This window comes from Callorhinchus milii, unplaced genomic scaffold (assembly GCF_018977255.1).
Source record: "Callorhinchus milii isolate IMCB2004 unplaced genomic scaffold, IMCB_Cmil_1.0 Scaffold2, whole genome shotgun sequence".
NCBI lineage: Eukaryota > Metazoa > Chordata > Chondrichthyes > Chimaeriformes > Callorhinchidae > Callorhinchus > Callorhinchus milii.
This window is the reverse complement of record NW_024704743.1, coordinates 18,746,110-18,769,868: the sequence shown is the minus strand read 5'-3', so window position 1 is coordinate 18,769,868 and position 23,759 is coordinate 18,746,110. Positions and strand designations below refer to the sequence as shown.

The following is a 23,759-nucleotide window of genomic DNA, read 5'->3' as shown; positions in this document are numbered from 1 at the left end:
GGACAGAAGATCTCACCTTATACCTAAGGACATGAAAATGAATCTCCCTTTGATGTGCATCATCTGAATACACATCTACAGGTGATCGTCACATTGTAGCCTACTCTATGTCACTGTATAAACTACATACCTTGTTCATAATCACTTTCAATTGTTGCCAGATTCCCTCCTTTAAGTATACAAATATCTCTCGCACCATGCCAAGGCAATTTGTGTACTTTATCTTCACCGTAAAATATGAAACACTGAGAGATTATAAAGAAAATAGTAAATTATTGGATTATACCACATAAAGCCATGTTTTTATAAGTCTTCAGACATTAGAAAATCACAAGATCGATCAAAATTTATTCAAGGGAGTTTCTCCGAGTGTCCTGGCCAACAATTCCCTGAATAAAATTGGTCATTTACCTCATCGTTGTCTGTGGAACACTGTGGATGTCCTCCCAATGTGAAAAATGCTACACTAAATGCAAGGATTATTACTTATTATTATTACACTGCCACCAGTGGTTATAAAGGGTATTACAGAAGCTTTTAATATGAAACTAGGAATGCTAAGTTCACACTAAAAACATTTTAACTACAGCAGGAATTAACACCAGTGCAATTTTAAGGAATATTTAAGAAATATCGCAAATGTTATTCTGTAGTTTCATTCAAGAAACCTTAATTCTAGAATGAGCATGTACGTTCAAGGTGAATGTACTTGTAAGGTGAATGTACTTTCAGAAGGAGTTTAATAAGGTTCCATACAATAGGTTATTAGCAAAAATAAAATACCTTCTTTCCAAAAGGAACCCAGCCAATAGGACATCCCCCTGGTCCAGGCGGTAATGTGGAAACATATGTTGGTCTTGTTGAACTGTTACTTCTTTCACATATAAAAGGGAATTGATTACCACAATTCATATCATTCCAGAATCCTTACAAAGTGAAACAAAACAAAGGTAGAAATTATTCTTAGAACTAAAGTAATTCTTTCATTAACCAGATCAAACATTAACTCTCCACATCCAATCTCCATTTTCTCTGCTAAAATTTAATGGTAGTCTCTTCCCAATGGAGGATAAATATCATTAATTAAGCTTCACTGTATAAAGACACAGAAAAGGATCACGGTCTATCAGAATAAGATCAATAGGTTACCAGCCTGTCTCAGTCGGTAGCATTCTCATCTCTGATTCAGGAGTTGGGGGTTCAAGCCCAATGTTGGGACTTTAAGCTTGTATAGTCTATGTTGATAGTACAATGCTACTGTTGGGGTATCCTACATTGCTGGAGGTGTCAGTCTTTTGATGAAATGTTAAACTGGGATATATCTGTCCGTTCAAATGATGTAAAAGATCCCATAGTACAAATATATAAAGTAAATACAAATTTACATAGCATGTTTCATGTTGGGAGTATGTCCCAAGGTTCTTCACAATAATGGTTTCGCACCTCAAAGGTGAAAGGTGTGGTAGGGAGGGGAAAATGACCAAAAATACAGTCAAAGAGGTAGGTTTTGAGACTTCTTATTTATCTGGATTGAACTTCATTTGCCAATATTCAGCTCAGATGCACACCCTGTCGAGCTCTTTCTGTAAGTTCTTAGCTTGTCTTCAGATTCCTAACTTGCAGTGATCTACAATTAAAACTGTTTTGCATTAAGTCTGCAAATCCAGATGATTTCTGTATACCTGTAACCGGGTGACTGTATCTTAAGGTGCTTTAACAATTCAGGAAAATTTCAATTAAAATCACACACTGCAAAGTCCTATAATTCCTGAACTCCTTGTGTTTTAAAGGTCCAAAAAATAATAATAATCCTTGAATTTAATAGAAGTCCTTATCGTGTCATTGAAACATCTCAAAGCTCTTCAAAGGATTTGATTATAAGGTGTATTGACTACCTGTATGCAAATGCAGACATTAGTAAGAACTAATTAGTAGAAATTTATAGCACAGAAGGCCATTTGGCCCATCGTGTCTATACTGGTCCTTTTAAGAACAATCCTTTCAGTCCATAGTCCTATGTAACTGTCCTTTCCTCATACTCCTGTAGCTTACTCCTTTGGTTCATATCTTCTTACCAAGATTTGTGTACATGGTTACACAGTTTTCATCATTATTTGCAAAATTAGGTTCGTGGTGCGCCCAGGCTACATAATCCATTGGAGAGCCATCAATCCACCTGCAAAAATTACAAAAACAATTCTGTTCAACACCAAGAAGCCACTGAGTGACAGCAGCCCCTTCCCTCACCTGAAGTGGCTTCTCCTATCTCCTCTCAGCTCTGGATCAGCGGCATCTTGCATTTGAAGACAGAACCTTGCTTTAATGTCTCATCAAGGGATGGCACTTCTGACAATGCAGCTCTACTGCCCCCCAGCACTCCCCCCAACTTTCTGACTCAGAAGCAAAACTGAGCCAGATAACTTGCATTTTTATAGGGTCATTGAAATGTCTGCATAATAAATTACTGTCAAGTGTAGTGACTGTGAACACAGCAGCTATTGATGGAGGATTGTTGGCCAAGACACTGAGAGAAAGTCTGCTCTTTTCATTCTCTACAGATCAGACCTTAAGCTTCAGACTAGCCCCAAAACAAGGGGAAATGATTCCTGGATTAGAGAGAGTGCGGAATTTTGTGCTCCTCAGCAGATCCATCGGGAAAACAGATATGCAAAAAAAACAAAATAGGTTAGATGCCTCTTCTCCCCTGTGCACTAAAATTTACAATTATACCTCACCTCAAAGACTAATAAAACTTGCGGTGATCCATTTCTGAAAGGAAGAAAGGACTTCCCAAGAGGGATGCATTGCAATCTAGTGGCCTTTTTGCTGGAGTAATTTTGCACAACATGGGACAACAAAATTTCTCGGATGTGGCACCTTACCCATTGCAAATGCTTCAAGTAATGCTCCAAAACTTTACCGTGTAATTTCAGCCTTAATAGCCACTTGAGACAAAGTATCCCGTGTTCTAATTCATGAATGGTCGTTATACTAGTCAGTGATTACCCTTAAAGGTTTTTTGATCTGTTTGTGCGTCACTTCTTCCCCTATTATACTATTTGAAGGGTGCAATATAAATGCAAGCTGTTGCTGCTGTAAAGTGCTTTGAAACATCTGACCATTAAATACACATTATCAAATGTAAAGATTATCATTATAATCTTTTCATGAAAAGGTTCAAGGACCACCTAACTCTTCCTTGATGCAATATCTTAAATGGAAAATCCACCCTCAGAGGATTAAAACTGATCCTTTGTAACAAAAAGATACAAAGAAAGTAATAAGAGGTGCAACAAGGGAATATGAGAAAAAAATTGATATCAAGGACAACAGTACAAGTTTTATAAATATATTAAGAGAAAGAGATTGGTAAAGGGGAATGTGGGACTATTAAAGACAGATGTAGGTGAGACTATAAATGGTAATAAGGGTAATAAGGAAATGGCAGGCTTGTTGAATGAATACTTTGCTTCCATTTTCAAGTAGAGGAAGAGGACAAAATACCAGTGGTACAAGGGAACCTAAAAACAAGCCAAAGAGAAGTACTAAATTGATATAATAGCAATAAAAATTGTAATGGAGAAACTAATGGGACTAAAGATAGACAAATCTCCAGGACCTGATGGATTCCACCCCAGGTATTAAAAGAAGTAGGAGAGGAAATTGAAGATGCATTAGTCATAATTTTCCAAAGATCACTATGTTTGGGAATTGTGCCCTTGGATTGGAGAATTGCAAATGTCACTCCATTATTTAAGAAGGGAGAGAGGGAGGAATCAGGTAACTGCAGACCTGTCAGCTTAACTTCAGTTGTGGGGCAATTACTGGAATCTCTCATCAAGGATAGAGTGACTGAGCATTTCGATAAATATGAGCTAATCAAACAAAGTTAGCATGAATTTGTGAGGGGTAGGTTATGTCTGGCGAATCTAATTGGAATCTTTTTAGGAGGTCATTGACCTGGTAGATAAGAGAGTGTCTATGGATTTTGTCTATATGGACGTCGCAAGGTTACCTCCGATTCCATGCACTTTTATTTTTGCTTATAACCTCTTGTGTGAAAGCTTATCACACAAAAGGATTTAAGCAAAAATAAAAATGCATGGAATCAGAGGTAACCTTGCAACGTGGCTTTGTAATTGGATAGGAGGCTAAAAAAAGAGTAAGGATAAAAGGAACAGTCTCTAATTGGCAAGATGTGATAAGTGGTGTTCCCCAGGGGTCTGTACTGGGGTTTCAGCTTTTCACCATACATATAAATGACTTGGATGAAGGAATAGAGAGTTTTATATCCAAATTTCCAGGTGACACAAAATAGGAGGCACAGTAAATAGTGTAGATGGGATCAGGAAGTTACAAAGGGACTTAGATTGATTAAGTGAGTGGGCAAAACTGTGGCAGATGGAATTCAATGCGGGAACGTGTGAGGTCCTCCACTATGAGTCCGAAAACAGCAAAACAGAATACTTTCTAAATGGTGAGAAACTAAGAACTGTGGAAGAACAAAGGGATCTGGGAGGCCACATACACAAATCACTAAAAACAATGATACCAGAGCTAAAAGAGTTAAGTTAAGAGGACAGGTTGCATAAACATGGACTCTGTTCCATTGAGTTTAGAAGACTGAGGGGTAATCTGATTGGAGGTTTTTATAATAAAGGGATTTAATAGAGTAGATATAGAGAAACAATTTCTAGAACAAGGGGGATTCCAGAACAAGGGGGTATAATCTTAAAATTAAAGCTTGGCCAATTCGGAGTGAAATTAGGAAGCAGTTTTTCACCCAAAGGGTAGTGGAAATCTGGAACTCTCTCCCCCAAAAGGCTGTGGATTCTGGATCCCTCACATCTTTAAGACTGAGGTGGGTAGATATTTCAGCAGCCTCCGTTGTCTCCCACCCGACCCGTCCTACCATCGGTGGCCGGGCTTTCAGCCTCTCTGCCCACATACCCTGGAACTCCATCCCACGGTCCCTTCACCTCGCTTCCTCCCTTGCCTCCTTCAAGGCCGGTCTCAAGACCCTTCTCTTCAACCGTGCCTTTTGGTCTCCCTCCCACCTCTCTGCCTTCCCTCATCCCTACACCACCCCTCCCCCATGCTCAGGCCCCGACACCTGACTGTTCAGCACTTCGGGACATCCTCCCGACGTGAAAGGCACTCTATAAATGTAATTTATTTGTTGTTGTTGTTGTTAGGTAAGGGTATTAAGGAATATGGGGCAAGGGGCGGGTAATTGGACTTGAGGTACAGATCAGCCATGATCTTATACAATGGCAGAACAGGCTCGAGTGACTGAAAGGCCTAATCCTGTTATGTTTCAAAGATGCTTTTTTTTTTAACATTACACCCACAAATAGTGTCGATCTTTCAACGGAACAAGAGAGAGAGGTAGCGTTAGATTCTGTTGTGGTATCAATTGCCAAGTATTTGCTATCAATTATGAAAGAATGCTCGGAGACAGACTATAAAATCAAGAGTACAAAAGGCATCAGCAATATAATAATGATAATCCTTGCATTTGATACAGTGCCTTATCTTGTTGAGACATCTCAAAGCACTTCACAGAATATATTGTAAAGTGAATTGACTGTATATTTTGTGGACGAAACGTGGCAGTCAATTGCACACAGCAATGTCCCACAAACAGTCATAGATTGAGTGACTAACGCTGGAAAATCCACCAATCAACTAATACTGGGTTCCTATTTATTCCTAGGTAAACAGAGGCATGTGGAGTAAGGTAAAACTTGCCTAACTTACCCTGACGGGAATCGAACCTGGGTCTTCTCGGTTACAAGGCAAGTGCTCTAACCAATACTCTACAGGACTCGATAATATTTACTTACTGAAAACTTTTATCAAGATCCACAACCAAGCCAATGAAATATTGATTGTTGGCATTCTTGGCAATCTGCAAAGACATTCCTGGTTAAGTTCACAACATCTTCAGAGAGACTAAAAAAAAGTTTCATTAACCCAAAGAAACCAATAATTTCAAAGATGATTTTGTTTTTTTTAAATTACAGAACCTCCCTTACCTGTTTCCACAAAAAATTTCTTTCGGAAGCACTACTGATGATCACAAGATCTCCTTGTTGCTTCTTGCAGTATGTCCTGGCTTCATCCCACGACATTGAATAGTGGTTAATGTAATACTGAGAATCATGAAACACAATCCAGCCATCTTCTGTTGTTTCAATCTCTGTTCATTATCCAAAGAAAGTATTGTATTAAATGTCAAGAAAAGATTGAGGGTGATATGATTACGGTCTTTAAGATTCTGAAGGGAATAGATAATGTCGACCATAATAAGTTGTTTTATCTTGTACTGAAAACCAGAGGACACGGCCTGCAATTGAAGGAGTGTTAATTTAGAATAAATCTGTGGAAACACTACTTCAGTGACCGAGTAGTAAACTTATGGAACAGGCTTCCTAAGGAGACTGTGAAAGCAGAATATGTTGTTTGTTTCAAGAACAAAGTAGAGAGAATTCTGCTAGAAAATAATATCTCGGGATACAGTATATAGTTTGGGACACAACATGTCAAGCGACTGCCAGGATGGTAAAAGGCCAACTTAATGGACCTTGGACTTCTTTTGTCTAGCAAGCATTCTTATAACAGTAGTCTACCTAGAACCAACACCACAGGATCAGGTAACGAACGATTTACAGCGAATAAAGGGTGTTAGAATTTACACTTTTTGTATAATGTTAGAATCACAATAGATGTTGCGAACGGGTTAACTTTTAAGTTAAGTCTGGGGGCAACTGGACTGACAGTCATGGGATAGGACACATCTGGTTTTCTCTGTTTTTGAAACAATAACGGACAGGGGCAGGGGGTCACCTCTTATCAGTAAATGACAACAAGCCCACAGAGGTAACGGTCCAAGGTACCAGTCGACACAGGATCTCGACTGAGCAATACGTCGCTAGATTCTGACAAGGCCTGCCAACCGACAGAAGGCAACCCTCAAGAATAACAATTAATGAGCAAGTTGCTTAAACTGGAGGACCTTGGTACCATCCCGGGATATTGATAAGGAATAACCAGTCACTTAAAAGGAATGTACTAACGAACCCACACCACAAAATAATGAGCACCAGATACAGTCCTAAACTGATCAATTCTCTACCTTAGACAATTAGATCAGATAACAGGAGTCTTAAGGACAATGTGTCGTGTGCTGAGGCACGTACACCCCATGAGGTGCTCACGTGAACCCAGCATGATTTCGACAGGTGATCTAATGTCCGCAAAATGATTGGATGAACATTGGTTTAAGAATTCTGTTAACTTTGTGTACGGTGCCGTCCCGGATCGTGGAGACAAGGATACGGGAGATGGGGCCGTCCCGGGTCGCGGAGACAAGGATACGGGACCATCCCGGGCTGCGGAGACAAGGGTACGGAGATGGAAGACTGAGAGCTGGAAACACTAAGACTGAGGATATCAGATGGAAGATTGAAAGCTGTAAGCAAGAAGACTGAAAGCATGAAGAATCAAGCTTGTGTGCTGGAAAGACACAGTGTTGAACTCTTGAACTCGAGATATCTATAGTGGTGTTATTCTGTTATAAGATCTGTTGATTGTACCGGCCTTTGGTCTGACCCATTGGGATATTGGGGAATAACGAACGAATAACAATAAAACAGTTTGATATCTGGTTAGAGGAATTAGCGTTATTTCCTTACAGATTTGGCTGATTTTATTTTCTAACAAGGGGAAGAAAAATAGTACTCACTCTCTGAAGCTGCAATTGTAGGATCTGGCTTCACAGGATTTCCTGTGAAGACAAAGAGATCTTTAAATATCTTCAACATCTCAAAGAAGGTTAAACTTTGCCAAATATTTATCGAGAATTATACAATATCAAGGATTGCAATAATGGTCATAATTCCCTACATTTGCACTTCCCTTCAACTTTATCGACCAGTCCACTCCCATTACTCAGGAAATACCAGACTGCTTCATGGCCCCTGCCTATCTGCCCTACTGTCGGAAAGGTGGGGTTTCAGCTTTACTGCTCCCACTCTCTGGAACTCCATCACAGATTCCCTCCAACGTGCTCCTTCCTGCGCTCTTTCAAGGCACATCTCAAAATGTACCTCTTTGACTTGAAGTTATCCCTCATCTTTTCCCTGCCTGCCCTCCTAGGCTCCCACTCCCAGCTTGTGTGCTCAACCAACATTGTCAAGCACTTCTAACGTGAAAGGCGCTATGTAAATGTGACTTGCATTGCATCCTATTCAAATAGCAAGCTTGTATAATTCTTGATGTTTGCATGCCATGTGACCTCTTACTTATAATATAAACAACTTCCTGTGTGGTATTTGTTCACAATATTGACCTGCTGGAAGTATTTTTTTTAATAGAAATGTGACAAAGGTCTCATTTCCATCTTTTAAGCTTGCCTTTTCTAATTTTGCAAATCCAGCTCTGATAGGTTTCACAATGGTTGTCGTTCCATTGCAAGATTCCACTGAGACGTGCCTCAACACAGTTCTCAAGTCCACGGTAATTGTTGGGCTCTCCTTGGTTCCATTTCTCATAAATTACCTACGGCAGAAACATAAACAGGGTAGATGTGGAATATCTATCACTGTTGAAAATACAAGGGTAAAGAAGAAAACACAGAAAAATGTATCAAAATAAAATCGATTTAAAAAATGATACTATTGTTCCATTTTACAAGAAAATACATTTGAACCACACAGAGGGAAATACTTAAAACCATAAAAAAATCAACTTTAATCGCTTAAGAATGAAACACTTACTGGGCTGCCATCACTCCATACAAATCCACCATTCGGGTCAGGTTTATTCAGCCCAATCCAAAATGACTGATGGCTCCTTCTTGACCTATAGTTCAAAAGAGGGAAGAACTTAAAAGGGAAATATTTCTGTCATGAAGAAATATAATTGCCTGATAGCAATGTTAATTTGCTGCCCTCTACCAGTGATACTTTGCAATCGCGAATAATCCTTTCATTTGATACAGTTTACATTTAGAGTTCACCTTTCATGTTGGGAAGACGTGTCAAAGTACTCAAGACTGCTGGTTGAATCCTGCTTGGCTCCCGTCATGGCCTTCAAACCTCGGGCGCTGACAGCATCACCCTTCCTGGATGCGCCCTACACCTCACAGAGTCGATACGGAATCTCAGGATCCTGCTTGACACTCAACTATCCTTCATTTCCCACATCCATGCCATGACCCGCTCCGCCTTTCCCCACATCCACAACATTGTCCGGCTCCGCCACTGTCTCTCACCCCAGGCCACCGAGACTCTCATCCAAGCATTCATCACATCCAGGATCGTCTATGCAAACTCGTTGCTTGTTGGCCTCCCTCCATAGGTCTGCAGATCATCCAGAAATCTGTAGCCCGTGTCCTTTCATGCACCAGGTTCCACAACCCTATCACCCGCATCCTCGCCCGACTCCACTGCCTTCCCATCACTCAGAGGATACAGTTCCATATCCTGGTCCTCACCTTCAAAGCCTTCCACAGCTTCGCTCCTCCCAACTATGTAATCTCCGAGCCCCCTGCTAACCTGCCCGCTCCCTCTGTTCAGCCAGCTCTGGCCTGCTTTACGTCCCCAACCCTGCTCGCCGCACCATTGGCGTGCAGGCCTTCAGCCTTTCTGCTCCGACCTGCTGGAACACCATCCTCTTTGACCGTGCCTTCAGTCATCCTCCTACCCCTACCCTCCACCACTCCTGACCAACCACCAGCTCGGGTGCAGATCCCTGACTGTACAGTGCTTTGGGACATCCTCCTGATGTGAAAGGCGCTATACAAATGTAGTTTGTTGTTGTTGCTGGCTGGAAACCTGAAGTGGGGTGGAAGCCAAAGTGGCTGGGGCAAGAGGACCAATAGTGCAGTCAAAGAGACAGACCTTGAATAAAGTGAGGGAGGGAGCAAGTTGGAGAGACACCAGGATGGTTTTCCAGAGTTAGGGCAGAATGGCTGATATCCTGAATGTTGATGGTGGGGCGGATAAGGAAGGTAACATGAAGTAGGCCAGTGTTTAACGTGTGAAGGGAGCAGTCAAGTTAGTACGGTTGCAAGAGATAGAGTGGGATTCAAAGGTGAGAATGAGGTTCTTGATTTTGATCCAATTGGGAATGGGGAGTCAATGGAGCCAAGCAAGAATGGTGGGTGATAGGCTTGTGTTGAGCCTGGTGTGGGAGAGGGAAGATCTGGATGGTCTACTGTGCATTTATAGGTAAACACAGCAGCCTCTCTGTGCAAACCAATAGCCCACAAACAGCCATGACGTGCTATCTAAGTGAAAGAGAAATTGCTTCTGAAGTCAAAAGGGTGAAACAGTTTGAATCCGTGCTTTTAAGATCATGCGATCAAGTTTAATTAAAACAGGATTTTTGTTTAATGAATTTGTATATTTTTTCCAGAGGAATTTCACAATGAAAGGAGAAAATGCCCACATTCTAATGCCTACAGTCCAAACAGTAATCTAATATAATAAGTGTTTTTTTTCTGCTTCAGGTGTTAAGATAAGGAAGAGATTAACAAAATAAAGAGAGGTTAAGATAAAGAAAGCCCTTCAACTCATTTCATCTCATTCTTCCAAAATACCCACCCTGTCACTCCAGATAAATTGATCATTCACTTCATGGCTGTTTGTGAGGTGTTGCTGTGTGGAAATTGATTGCTTCAAATACAAACTCACTGCAATTCACATCAGTTCACTTAAAAAAAAGTACGGTTTGTTGAAAGGTCCCTTCTGATAATCTATTCTAGTTGTTGATTTCTCTAGGTGCAAAATACTTACTGGTTTATATTTTAAAATTGCACTTAACTGTGCCCTCTTTCTTGCCTCTGCAATCCTGAAATTCTTGGGAGTAAATTTCTTACTTAATTCTGCTACAAAATAACTCTAGTGACCACCAAGTCATCCACCTCTAAGTAAGTGGTTTCTTCCTTTTCAGGTCCCAGAGTCCACCGTTGTTTTCTTAATCTAAGGTAGGCAATTTTGACTACAAATTTTAGGACCTTTGTCTAAATTTTTTTTGCTATATATTCCTTTTGCCAGAGGCCAGATGGTTGGAACATGGAGCCCTAGGATCTGAACTCAACCGATTTGGCAGTGTAAGATGGAATCCTGTTTACTCTGTTTTATTGCTGTCTCATATTTAATTTGAATTGATGAGTCAACTAACACTGTGGTTTCAACTTCCCCTTTGGCAAATCCTGATCCACTATTATTTTAAACTGCATTGTTCTCATTTTTTTTTGCTTGTTTAGAAGTTTTTTTTTGTGTGGGGCAAAGATACACTACTTACTCTATTTTATTCTGGAGAAACTCATCCTCCGAGACATCACTGATGCTGGCAAGATTCCCTCCAATGGCTTGGCAGTAATCCCGAGCATCAAACCAAGACTTCTTTTCAATTTGAGATTTTTCAAATATCTGTGTGGAAAAATACGTTGTATTAAGAAGTCACTTAACATCACGCAAAATGTTAAACCAAGGTCCTTCTGAATCCGGTTGTTGTGGCTTCAAGCCCATGTTGTGACTTTGATCTTATTATCCAGGTTGATATTCCAATGCAAAACTAGGGGAGCACTGCATTGTTAGAATCAGATGTTAAACCAAGCTCCACTTTTCAAACAGATATTACAACAACTTGCATTGATAAAGAGCCCTGCACGCAGGATAGCATCCCAGAGCGCATAAATATTAAAGGCCCCATGACACTATTTGAAAGGAGAATGATGTCCTGACCAACAATCCCCCAGATTCACTTCACGGCTGTTTGTGAGATACTGCAAATTGGCCGCCGCATTCACCTACAAATACAGCTACTACACTTCACATAAAAATTGTGGAGCGCTTTGAGACGTTTGACGAAATGGTAAGGAACTATATCCTGGATATGGAGCCCTGTAGCTCAGTAGTGAAAGCACTCTCCTCACAAGCGAGAGACTTGGGTTTGATTCCTGGCAGGGTGAAACCTTGGGCAAGTTTCCTTACTCCACGCCTGATAATAATCGCTCAAGAAAATAAATAAATAATGATTTTGTTATTCAATCCACGACTGTTTGTGACTGCTGTGCACAATTAGCTGCCACGTTTTGCCCACAAATATACAGTCAATTCACTTTACAGTATAGTCTGTGAAGCGCTTTGAGACATGTAGAAGATGTGAAAAGGGCTATATCAAATGCAAAGATTATTATTATTGTTATATCAAATGCCAGGATTATTAATTTGTTGTTGGAGCAGGAGTGGTCAGTATAATTGGAGGAGATGTTTGTTATTCCAATTTGTCAGCACCTGGAAGTCCAATACCCTACAGTTATCATGATGGAGTCACGTGGAGGGGGTGTGGGAACTTATTACATACCCCAGCAGACAATCTTTAGTTACTGACCAACCTTGACAACTGCATTCATCAATGATGCGACAATGAACACCTCACACGTGGACAGTTTTATTTGATTCCTACAAAGTGGTTAAACTGTGTTCTCTGACTGCCAATCTGAACAACAATAGTGGCTGAAAATCGCAACAACAACAAAACAAATTTCATTTATATAGCACCCTTCACGCAGAGTAGCTTCTCAGAATACTTAACAGTGGTGGAGCTTGATTCCAAGCCAGAGAGAGAGGGGAGGTAGTTGTAGACAGTTAAAGAGGAAGGTCTTTCTCATTGCTATGAGCTGGGGAAACAAAGATCTTTAAATGCCAATGAAAATATAAGTATTAAAGTGCACTGGACTAACAAGGGCCATCTAGTTTACATCTCACAAAGTGTGAGCAGAACCCGCCACAAAAGAATCACTCACCTTGTAGCAGTATCTGGAGTTTTGGTACGTTTCCCAGTTTCCTGAACATTTTGGGGCGGGGGTGGTGGATATAAATGGAGTGGGTGTTATTCCAATTTGCCATCGTTTGCAGATATACTTTGCCTTGTTCGCACAATTGTAAACATCCCATAATCCAGCAGCACTGCCAGTTGCCATGGCAACACAACCAACGCTCCTCCCTTTGAAGAAGAAATAGTAGTTCCAGCTGATGTTACTTCAGTAAATTCCAACAAATAAGACGCTATGAAGTTGTCCTCATTAATTAATTGCTGCTGTCAATTAGATCATAGGAGAGAAACTCATTTTTAAAACCTAAAGGTTATTCTCGGTTTGTAGGTAAATTTAGGTATATTTAGGCAAACTTGTGTATGACACACGTGGAAATCCATCACCGTGCTTAAGAGTATCCGAACCAAACTGAGAATTCGATGTATCCCACTTATACATGGAAATTCCAGAGCTGTTTATTGAAATAGAATGCGCACTCTCTCTCTCTGAGGCGACAAAATGTAGGTACAGTATATTTAGGTAAACATATAGTCCATCCATCCCAGAGTCCAGGACTCTATCCCCAAGTCCCTGCTCCCTGCTTTCAAGCCTACATTCCAACTTGCCTATCGACTGCATTTTATTCAACTACAAGTGTGTAAGCACTTCTTTCTCCTCTCCCCGCCCCCAGCAGCTCAGGTGCTAAATCAGCTGAGTGATATGCTTTGTGAAGTAAAAGATGCTGTATAAGTCAGTGAAATGCAGCAACTGTGTAGGCAAAAGCAGCAACCAAATAGTGCACAGTAATGCCCCATTACTGACAGGCAAACAGGCATGAAGAGCGTGACCAATTTTATCCAGGAGATTATTGGCAAGAACACCAGGAGCAACTCTCTTCTCTTTTGAGTAGTGCCATGGGATCTATAACGTTCACTTCAATAGGCAGAGGGGATTTCGGTTTAATGTCTCATCTGAAGCACGACACCTTTGACAATGCAGCACAACTGAGGTGCCAGCCTAGATTATTATCACAATGTCCTGACATGAGACATGAACCCCTCAACCTTCTGACTCAAAGGCATGAGTGATATGAACCTAGCCAGGCTGACCCCTATCTAAGTGAAGTATCAATCCCACCCACCCGGATGATAGAACCAAAACTCTACCTATTCTAAGCCTGTAAGACCATTCTGTTTTAATGTTAATTGTGGAATTGTGGAAAATTAGGGACGTCCTCCCAGTGTGAAAGATGCTATACAAATGTAAATTTGTATTGTAAAATTCTTGAATTATCAGGTGTGCAAAAACATCTTCCAAAATAAGACTGGTTTTAAATTTTAAGACAAAATGGTCATGCAGCCTAAGAGCTTCAGGTCAAGATTGTGTGAATGCAAACTGTGAAAGAGTAGGCGTGAGTGGACTGTGGAAGGATTAGGTTTGATGGGCCAAATGGCTGTTTTTTGCTGCATGCTTTCTAATGTTGTAGTGATTCAGTGAACCAATGCCATGGAATCGATCTAACAGATGCACCGTGCTCACCTGGCATCTCAGCATTCCAGTGAGTGAACATGATCGCCTCTCCATTCGTTGACTTGAAGCTGCCCCTTGTCTTTAGGTCAGATTGCACGCCGACCCAGAAATATTTCTCAGTTCGGAAACCAATTAAACTTGTCAGAAAAGCTTGCTCGTACCTGCAGTGTGAGAGGAGGCAAGAAAGTTCTCCAGTGAAATAATGATCATATGCAAATAGAAAACCGAAGAGGAGGATATTTGGCTCACTGAGCTTGTTCTGCCAATTTATTAAATTAAGACAGATCTTTTCATCCCATTACCTACCTTTTCTCCATGACACCTTTTGCTCCATGATTTACTTCACACACTTATTTCCCCCCAAATAATCTAATATCTATCTTAACATTGTATTATGTTGATTTCAGAGCAATTTGCACATAGCTTTTTTTCTCAGAAAAGACTCAAACAAAAAAACTTACCTCCCACGAAAGTGACTGATGACTATAATGTAGTGTTGATGCTGAATATATTCAGTATTGGAACATATTAATAATATATGCAGAATTTGAAGTGCACTGATTGCTAAAGTATGATAATTGAGGAGTAGTAACATTGTTGTACTCTGCAAATTTTGCAGGAAATTGCCATGATATTTGTAGTCATTCAACCCCTTATTTGCCAGATAAACTAAGTCTGAGCCATGGATATTATACTGAAGTGACAGCACTGGAGGAGGTGGTATCAGGCGGAGTTCAATCCACACCTGCTGCACTATAAAGGAAAGTCAGAACCCCAATAGGCTCACTCTCCTCATGGTTTGTTGAAAGTTTTCATGCTGTCCATTGAGCAGATTAGGGTTGTTCCGCAGAACCTTCTTAATGTTACTAGTCAACGGCACAATTGCCTTGTATTGTACATATTAACCAAGTTTAAGTCCATCGTCTTTTCTGCCAATTCAGAATCACACAAAACCAATGAACTGTCTGCTGGTGGTATGGTTTATCCATTTTTGTGAGAGATGCTAACTTATCACAGTATGTTATAGTTCTGTCGCCGGAAGATTGCCAAAAGGTAAACCCTACTCACCTGTCTTCAACATTAACAAGGAAAGAATCTTGACTCTGGCATGCTTTGTTTGCGTCATTGAAAGTCTTCTCAGACTGCCCGGTCAAATAGCAGTGAAGCCCATATTTCTTCCAGCCCTGCAACCAAATCAGTATATCGACCACTGTATGAGTTATAACATGAAGCAGATAAATGCAGCCTTTTTAATGCGCAATTGAAGTAACGTATGTTAAATGCAATAACCGGTAGCGATAATTGCACTGATGTTTTTAAACTTTGACAGTTTCATCCTTTCTCCGAGTTTACATTATTCCTGCATACATCAGACTCTTTGAGCTTTGAGATGTCTTCCCGCTGTGAAAGGCATCATATAAATGTCAATTGAACTGTATCATGATGGAGAAGGGAATAGAGAGATATGGAAGGGGAATAGGGAGAGGAGATTAGGATGGATGGTGTGTAAATACTAGAACTAACTAATTGGGCCAAATACCCGGTTTTGGTTCTTACAGACTATATTGTTCCACATAACAACAACAGGAACTCAGGAAATATTTAGTTCTACAGTATTGATATATTACATATTCCCTTTTGTTCCCTTTATTTACTTCTTCTCTAGGTGCCTCTAGCTCATAAACGGTAATACCTTCAGCACTCCTAGATGTTATCTCGCTGAAGGACGCTATATAAATGCAAATTGTTTACATAATGCTTTTCATGTCGGGAGGACACCTCAAAGTGCTTCATACTGCTGGCTCAGCATGCAAGCTGCGTGGAGGGGGAGAAACAGGGAAGAGGGGGTTTGAAGATGGTGGGGAGGGAAAAGTCTTGAAGTGAGCTTTGAATGTGGCAGGAAAGGGGTGAGTTGGCAGGACTTTGGGATGGAATTCCAAGGAGGATGGTCAAAACTTCTGAAAACTTTCCCACCAGTGGTGCCCAGCCAGCAGTGTGAAACTCTTTGAGGTGTCCTCCCAACATGAAAAATGCTACAGAAATGTGAATTTATTTATATAATAATGACTTCCTGCATTTCCATTGTTCTGTATTTGTCAAATAAAGTTGTGTTTTGTTAACCCCATTAACTTCATTATGATGATATGCAGTATAATACATCAATATAAAAGAAAATGATAGACGAGCTAACAGAATTCATTAATGATGTTATAAAGCATGTCCGCTTACCATTGGACACCCTTCCTCTGCAAGGATCTCCTGCTCATTTCCTGGAACCTTTGCAAGAGGCTTGAGTTTGCAGATATATCCATGCTCTTTTTCGCACACCTGATCTGCCCAGTATCCATCCTGCAGAACACACAAGTTTTGTTACTTTTCACTTAAAATGTACAATAAATATGGCAGCATCCAATATTATAATAACAACAGGGTGGTCGGAGATGAATTTATGCTTACCAGTTTTGGACCAAACTGGATATTATATCTATGTTGTTCCATATCTGCATCCTTTTAATTCATACTTTTCACTAGTAAATCACACAAGCTATGATCTGAAATTATTGCTCCTAAATCCAGTGCTGAATCTATGAATGTGAATGCAGGACATGTAAAATGTCGTGTTTGTCAGCCTGACTCAGTTCTTAGCACCCTAGCTTCTGAGTCAGACGTTTGTGGGTTCAAGCCTCACGTCGGGACTTGGAACTCACATCTAAGTCTAAGTTGACACTCCATTGCAGTAGTGTGCTACAATGACAGAAGTGCCATCCTTGCCATCGGCTGATATGTTAACCAAGGTCTCGTCTGTCTGTTCAGGTAGACGTTAAAAATCCCATGGCACTATTCGAAAAGAAAAGTGAGTTTTTCCCAACGTCCCAGGCAACAATATCCCGAATAAAATTGGTCACTCATGCCTTGACTGTTTGTGGGACATTATGGTGTACAAATTGGTTTTCACGTTCACCTATAAAACACATAAAGTGACACCACTTTACAGTAAATCCTGTGAAGTGCTTTCAGAAGTCCTCCTGTCTTGAAATGTGCTATACCAAATATAAGGATTTGTTTTTATATAAAACGCACAGCTATCTCATTCAGATGTGTATATTATCTAGAAAGATCACTACATTGATTGGATAAAGCACTACAAATATATTTTTGCTGTTGGCATGCTGTCCAAATTGACCACATCATACTTCATGTCACTGACCATCTCTTAGACAACAGGAATAATAGACAGTAAAGCTCACAGGGTGGACAGTAGCAAGAATGATAAGAACATCACTGTCAGAAATAATGCAACCATTCAAAATTACTTTTTACAAAGGTCAGTTTGGGACCACAATCAACAGCTCACACACATTGCAGTGCAACAGGTAAGAGAGATGTGTGCGTAGACTCCTTCTACTGTAGCAGCCAAGGGATGCTCTACATTTGGGCAGATAATAAACTGAAATACTTTAAGCTTCATATTTAAGGGAAGTCCTGCAAAGAGAACGATTCCCTTTCCAAGAATTTGTTTTTAGTCTGATATATACCGGGATTTATATCGCTATGCTCATTAGTATCCAAAGCAGACCCAGAGTCTTTTTTTCGTTCATTTCCAATAAGTATTTTTCTTTCTTAGAATTGTATTAAAATCACCTGTTGCTGGGTTATATGAAGATCTGTTACTCAAAGATAAAGTACCTTTACACAGGCCTCATTGTTTCAAGACAACAAACATCTCAAACGAACTGTTGGAATTTTTTTTAAAAAACGGATAGGAAATCACCCTGGAGTCAATTTATTAACGATTGTTAGTCTAATCTCAAGCAGTTTTCCCAGCTGTCTCTCTTGTCAAATGTACATCAGTACAAAAACAATTTTAAACATTCAGTTGCAGGATCCTGTCTAACAACCCTAGGGGCCAATATAATGGTTTCGTAATGAACCTCCTCCTGCTTCGCTTATTATTTGTTCATTTTGTTCTACATTCCAAGCGTTTCAGATTATATTAATTCCTTCCTGCACCACGTGAGGAAAATCCATGCCTCGTAAATAACCGGAATTCCTGAATCTGCTGAGTGATTCTTCCTGAGCTAAAATCAATTAGTGAACCTAGGCCTGAGACCTCTGAGATAATCGGTAAAAAGGAAACTTTCAGCCAGGCAAAGTCAACCTTAGAAAATAAATGTTAAACAAAAAAAACTTAGAAGCTGCTCTGGAGGCAAAAATTTACAGTAACACTCATCGTCACTTCAAAATAAAAATAATTGGCGAACACTAGATCTGACAAAATGGCAAAGCACATGCATTCGCCAACTAAATATGTAGTTACTATATTTCCCTCATACATCTTCTGTTTTAGCAAACGTGCAGGAAACTATCAAATTAAATTTATTGGTAAAAATATCAAGTAATACCTACTGATTCTAAAATAACAATTATGATTATAAAGTGTGAGATAAACTATCATATAATGAGTGCCTTTTAGATGTAGTTTTAAACTATTAAGAGATAGCCCTTTTCTCTAGCTGCGTATTTTCAGCTACCTGAAAATACTTTTTCCTCTGGTTCTCGGAGCATGGGATGCGATGTGTGAAAATGCATAGACGATATAAACCTCTTACCTTTGTCCTCATAAGCACACAGTCCTCATATTTGTTACTAAAATGACTTGGTTCATCATGCTCCCATATAGTATATGTTACTGGAGATCCATCTGACCATTCGAACAGCATCTGATTTTTAATATCATTCATTCCAATCCACAGCTCATCAGTAGGTACTGAAATGCATCAAAAATAAAACATCTTTACAAATGACTTTTTATTAAAGACTCAGTTTGTAAAACCATTGAGTTATTCAGACCTGGAGAGTCCCATGTTCAATTCCCAGTCTATGCTTAGTTAATTGATTCTGTGAAAATAATAAGCTCGGCACCTCCTGAACAGATAGGAAGGGTTTAAATCAATCAGGGTTGCTAATGATCCAGCGACTTTAAGTTTGAAAGTGTTTTTATGCCTTTGTGTCTGTATATGTGCGTGTATGCATGCGGATGTGTTCAGGAGTAGGGATTCTTCCCAATCAGCTCCTGTTAAGCATGCAGGCTATAACCCTAACAGGTAGGGTAGTCCTAGGTGGACAAGCAGTGGGAAAGCTTGCCATACAGTTCTTTCAATGGCAAGTTATTCAATTTTAGCTGGTTAGACTCCAGCAGCACCACAACACACACTCTGGGGTCTCCGAGCCTTGGCTCTTGCTAACCTGCACCAAATACTCTCCAGAATTAGATAAGAAGAATATTTCCCTCCAGGGAGATAGTGCGCATTCCATTCCAATAAATATCTCAGGAACTTCCATGTATAGTTGGGATGCATGGAACTCTCCATTCTGTTTGAATACGCTTGAGTATTGTGATGAAGTACCCTCATGTGTCAGACACCTGACTGACCCCCCAAAAAGTTATGTGTTGGAGTCAGTTTGTCTGTGTGTTTGAGTGGGTGACAGTACGTGTGCATGTGTCTTTGGGCTGTTGGTTGAGGACAAGGTAAGGATTGACTGTTTGACTTCATGGTACAAAGGCTTGCTGACACTCATTATACCTCACACTCGAAGAATAGTCACTAAGTTGAGGTAATGGAGAATGCCTTCGCAGCCGTATCTCAGCATGAGTTATCTCCCCAGGACAGGAAAGAAACAAATTGGAGCGGTAAAAAAAAATGGACAATATTCCCAAACTAAAGTAAGATTTCTAGAATCTTAGAAAAACAAATATTCTAAACATTTAGTGTAATGTGGCTTCCTACTTTATAAAAATATGTATGATACAATGTGGGGCAGCTTTATTATAACGCAGTCCACTGGATCCAATAGTTCAGAGGACTATGTGGCTTCCTACTTTGTAAAAAAAACTGCACATGATAATACAAGGAAGCCTCATTATAATTCCTCTGATCGTTCAGAGGCCATCTCATAAGTGAAGTGTGTAAACTTAGCCAACTTCTTAGTTAGCAGGTTGCTGCCAATATCACTTCCTGTGTGCTGGGCATGTGCACTATGGCAAGGAATGCAGTTAACTTCACGTCCTTTGCACCTTGTGTAACACAGTGGTTCCTTGTGTAGCATGCATGCAGGAAGGGGTGCTGTGCGTAGCATACACAAGTGTAATACACAGGAAGTGTTGTCAGTAGCAACCTAATGATCCAGACGTTTTCCATTTTTTTTTAAACATGGGAAGCCAGCTAGTCAGTGCCAGAAGTCGGGTATACTACACATAACATAGGTCTACAATAGACCGGTGCTATTATCAAGCAGTGCTCCATGGAGATGGAGGGCACACAACATTGGATTTGTTTCAAATTCTCTACTTTCATTGGGGGCAGGGAATCATCCCACTCAGTTATTTGGGGCGAGGTAAGCAGGGTTTCCTTGAAGCTGAACTGGCTCCAAGGTGAAATGCTTGGCAACGGAATGTCAGAATCAAGCCGGCCCTCTGTGGCGGTCTTGGTAGTCCGGTTCCTGAGCCAGGTGGGTCCACAGTATTCCATGGCACTGCTGAAGACAGCACAGCCAGCCTGGCTCATCGGCAGGACCTGGAAAGGCAGACCAGTCACTGTGGGCAAGTAGTCATCCCTCTCAGCTCCTGTTAACCCAATTACTGACATGGTTGGATGCATGGTTTTGATTGGCCACCATTCACAGTATTGTAGATCCACCACAGTTTACCGTGTAATTTGGAACTTAATTGATTCAAATAATGTTAAATAATAGCTATTTAGAAAAGAAATCAATTGAGTGCAATAGCCATATAGTACAGGATAGGCTTTCATCATTCTGTTTAAGAGTTTGAACCAGTCAAAAGTCTTTTCTGGTCCAGAAAATTCCAATATCCTTGCACATCATTGTTTATACTGTATTGGACATGGCAAAATTACTTGCCAAATAATCGCCAAGCTTAAAATCTATAGGGATAAGATACAGATCGACTCATTCTATTCCATTCAAATCTTCAATTAGTATTCATTAAATCAAATCGAAGGCACTGTTGATGATAGACTAGCCACCCTGACTCAACAGGAGGATTTGGAGGGACAGACCTGAGATCAGGTTTTCCCATTCAGCTCCTGTTAACCCCAAAGGCCTAAAGGGTAGGGTGATCCCAGCTGGAAAATCAGCAGGAAACTTGCCAGACAATGCTTTCAATAGCAGGCTAGCAGGTTTAGCTGGTTAGACTCAAACTGTACGCACACTCTAATGTCCCCAAGCTTTAACTCTTGCCAATCTACGCCTAATACTTCCCAGGAATCATTCCTCTGACGAGAGAGTAGACAATCCATTCTGGACAAAAAAAAATTGCCATATACAAATGAAACTCTCAGTTGTTTGGTTTGAATGCTTAAGTATTGTGGTGGGGTTCTGTGTATGCCAAATGCACTGATGACCAAAACATTTAATGTATTTAACACTCACGGTATCCGAGCTGGCTAATCAGAAAGCTATACTCCTCAATGTTATGGATACTTGCTAGGTCCCCTTCCTCCTTTCGGCACGCTGTTAAAGACTGCTGCCACGTCTTTTGTTCTCTCTGAAGAATATAGCAATAACCTGCAAACGGCAGCCATCCCGTTGGGCAAGAAATTGGCACTTCAGTCACTGGAAGACAACAAAATTACATTTGTAAAGCGCCTTTCACGTCGAGAGGATGTCCCAAGATGCTGAACAGTCAGGGATCAGGACCCGAGCATGGGGGCGGGGGCAGGGTTGGGATGAGGGAGGACAGAGGGGGTAGGAGAGCAGCTAAAAGGCGTGGTCAAAAAGGAGGGTCTTGAGTCGTGCCTTGAAGGAGGTAAGAGGAAGGAATTCTGGGATGGAGTTCCAAAAAGTCAGGGCAGAAAGGCTGAAAGCCCGGCCGCTGATAGCAGGGCGGGTCGGGCGGGAGACCTGCTGAGCAGAGGGAGCGGACAGGTTGATAGGGAGTCAGCAGGTGACGAATGCATGTATGAGGGTTTCAGTGGCCTGAGAGTTGAGGCAGTGGCGGAGTCGGGCAATGTTGCGGGGGTGGGGTAAGGCAGAGCGGGTCATGGCACGGATATGGGTGAGAAAGAACAGTTGAGGGTCGAACAAGACCCTCAGATTTCTGACTGGCTTGGTGAGGTGGAGTGTGCATCTGATGTGGATGCTGATGCTGCCAGTGCCTGAGGTGCGGAGGTGCTACCACGAGCCAATCAGGAGGGCCTCGGTCTTGCTGACATTCAGCTGTAGAAAGTTGGCTCTCATCCAGGACTTGATGTCAGACAGACAGTCTGTCAAGATGTTCAAGACAGGTTCAAATGTAACAATTTGTTTTAATATAATACACATTTATATAGCGCCTTTCACAGCAGGAGGAAGTCTCAGAGTGCTTTACGCAGCAGGCTGGGTACCTTATCCAGGGACTGGGAGTGGAGGGTGGGAGAAGGCAGAGCTGAAGAAGGCGAGGAAGGGGAAAGATTTTGCAAACCTTAAGTCCTTAATAAATAAGACATCAAAATTGCTTTGAAATTCAACAATAACTTGCATTTATATAGCGCCCTTGGGATTACATCCCGACCTGAGCTGCTTTCCCCCACAATGCCCCCATCCCTGTCCTCTATCGACCTCGATGCGCTTCACAACAGTAACAATTTGTATATGTACACGACCTTCCATGTAGGATAACCTTTCAAAGCGCTTCACTGTGGCAGGGTTGGAAGCCGTATTAGGAGGAAGGGGAGGGGGTAGATGACTATAAGCGCGGTTGAAGAGGTAGGTGGATGGATAGAGGCAGGGAGTTCCAGAAAGTGGAGAAATGACTGAAATAGGAAGGGGAGGTGGAAGAGGTAGGTTTAAATATTGCACTGTTAATAACCATGAACATCACTGAGCCACAATGTCTCAGCTCTCGAGACAATTTTCACTCCAGTAAGACTTCGGTTTCCCTCCACATTTTCAACACGGTGCCACTGATAATTGTGCAAATAACAGGACTAACCCGGGATAGCAGGAGAACTAGTTTTTGCATTATTCTTTTGACAAATATATGCCAGTTTCTTGGAACACAATTTGCTTTCCCACTTTGATCCTCTCGCTGAATCCATGGCTACACACTTGGAAGCGGCCTCAAAATTCGGTTGCCCTTTGATGTAGAAGTGAAAACAAAGTCAGTAATGTTTTGGGGATAAAACTAGGTCCTAAAGGTTATTCACAGCATTGCAATTTGATATTGCCAGGAAATATTTTGCTGTGTGATACATTTAATGCACTGCAACTTTACATATTGCTTAGAACACAATGAAGTCAAATAAAGCTCAATGTTAACGACTGAAGAATGTTATCAAGGATGCATAGAAATACACACTGTGTCTTCTTTCCAGACACACTGTGGGGGCAAAAGAGTAAC

General features: G+C 40.9%; 1 protein-coding gene across 1 annotated transcript in view; it reads right to left on the bottom strand.

Annotated features, from left to right (window-relative positions):
* Positions 1-23,759, bottom strand: part of mrc1a (mannose receptor, C type 1a) — a 57,957-nt gene that overhangs the window by 12,873 nt on the left and 21,325 nt on the right. Inside the window, exons 6-21 of the mRNA XM_007889799.2 lie at positions 23,352-23,495; positions 21,812-21,994; positions 18,970-19,127; positions 16,589-16,708; positions 15,428-15,543; positions 14,369-14,520; positions 12,821-13,020; positions 11,314-11,441; positions 8,781-8,865; positions 8,418-8,562; positions 7,748-7,789; positions 6,039-6,202; positions 5,847-5,911; positions 2,076-2,176; positions 784-926; positions 131-245 (exon numbers count right to left, since the gene is read on the bottom strand). Coding sequence (XP_007887990.1) covers positions 131-245; positions 784-926; positions 2,076-2,176; positions 5,847-5,911; positions 6,039-6,202; positions 7,748-7,789; positions 8,418-8,562; positions 8,781-8,865; positions 11,314-11,441; positions 12,821-13,020; positions 14,369-14,520; positions 15,428-15,543; positions 16,589-16,708; positions 18,970-19,127; positions 21,812-21,994; positions 23,352-23,495 — 2,061 coding nt within the window. The remainder of the gene's footprint in view (positions 1-130; positions 246-783; positions 927-2,075; positions 2,177-5,846; positions 5,912-6,038; positions 6,203-7,747; positions 7,790-8,417; positions 8,563-8,780; positions 8,866-11,313; positions 11,442-12,820; positions 13,021-14,368; positions 14,521-15,427; positions 15,544-16,588; positions 16,709-18,969; positions 19,128-21,811; positions 21,995-23,351; positions 23,496-23,759) is intronic.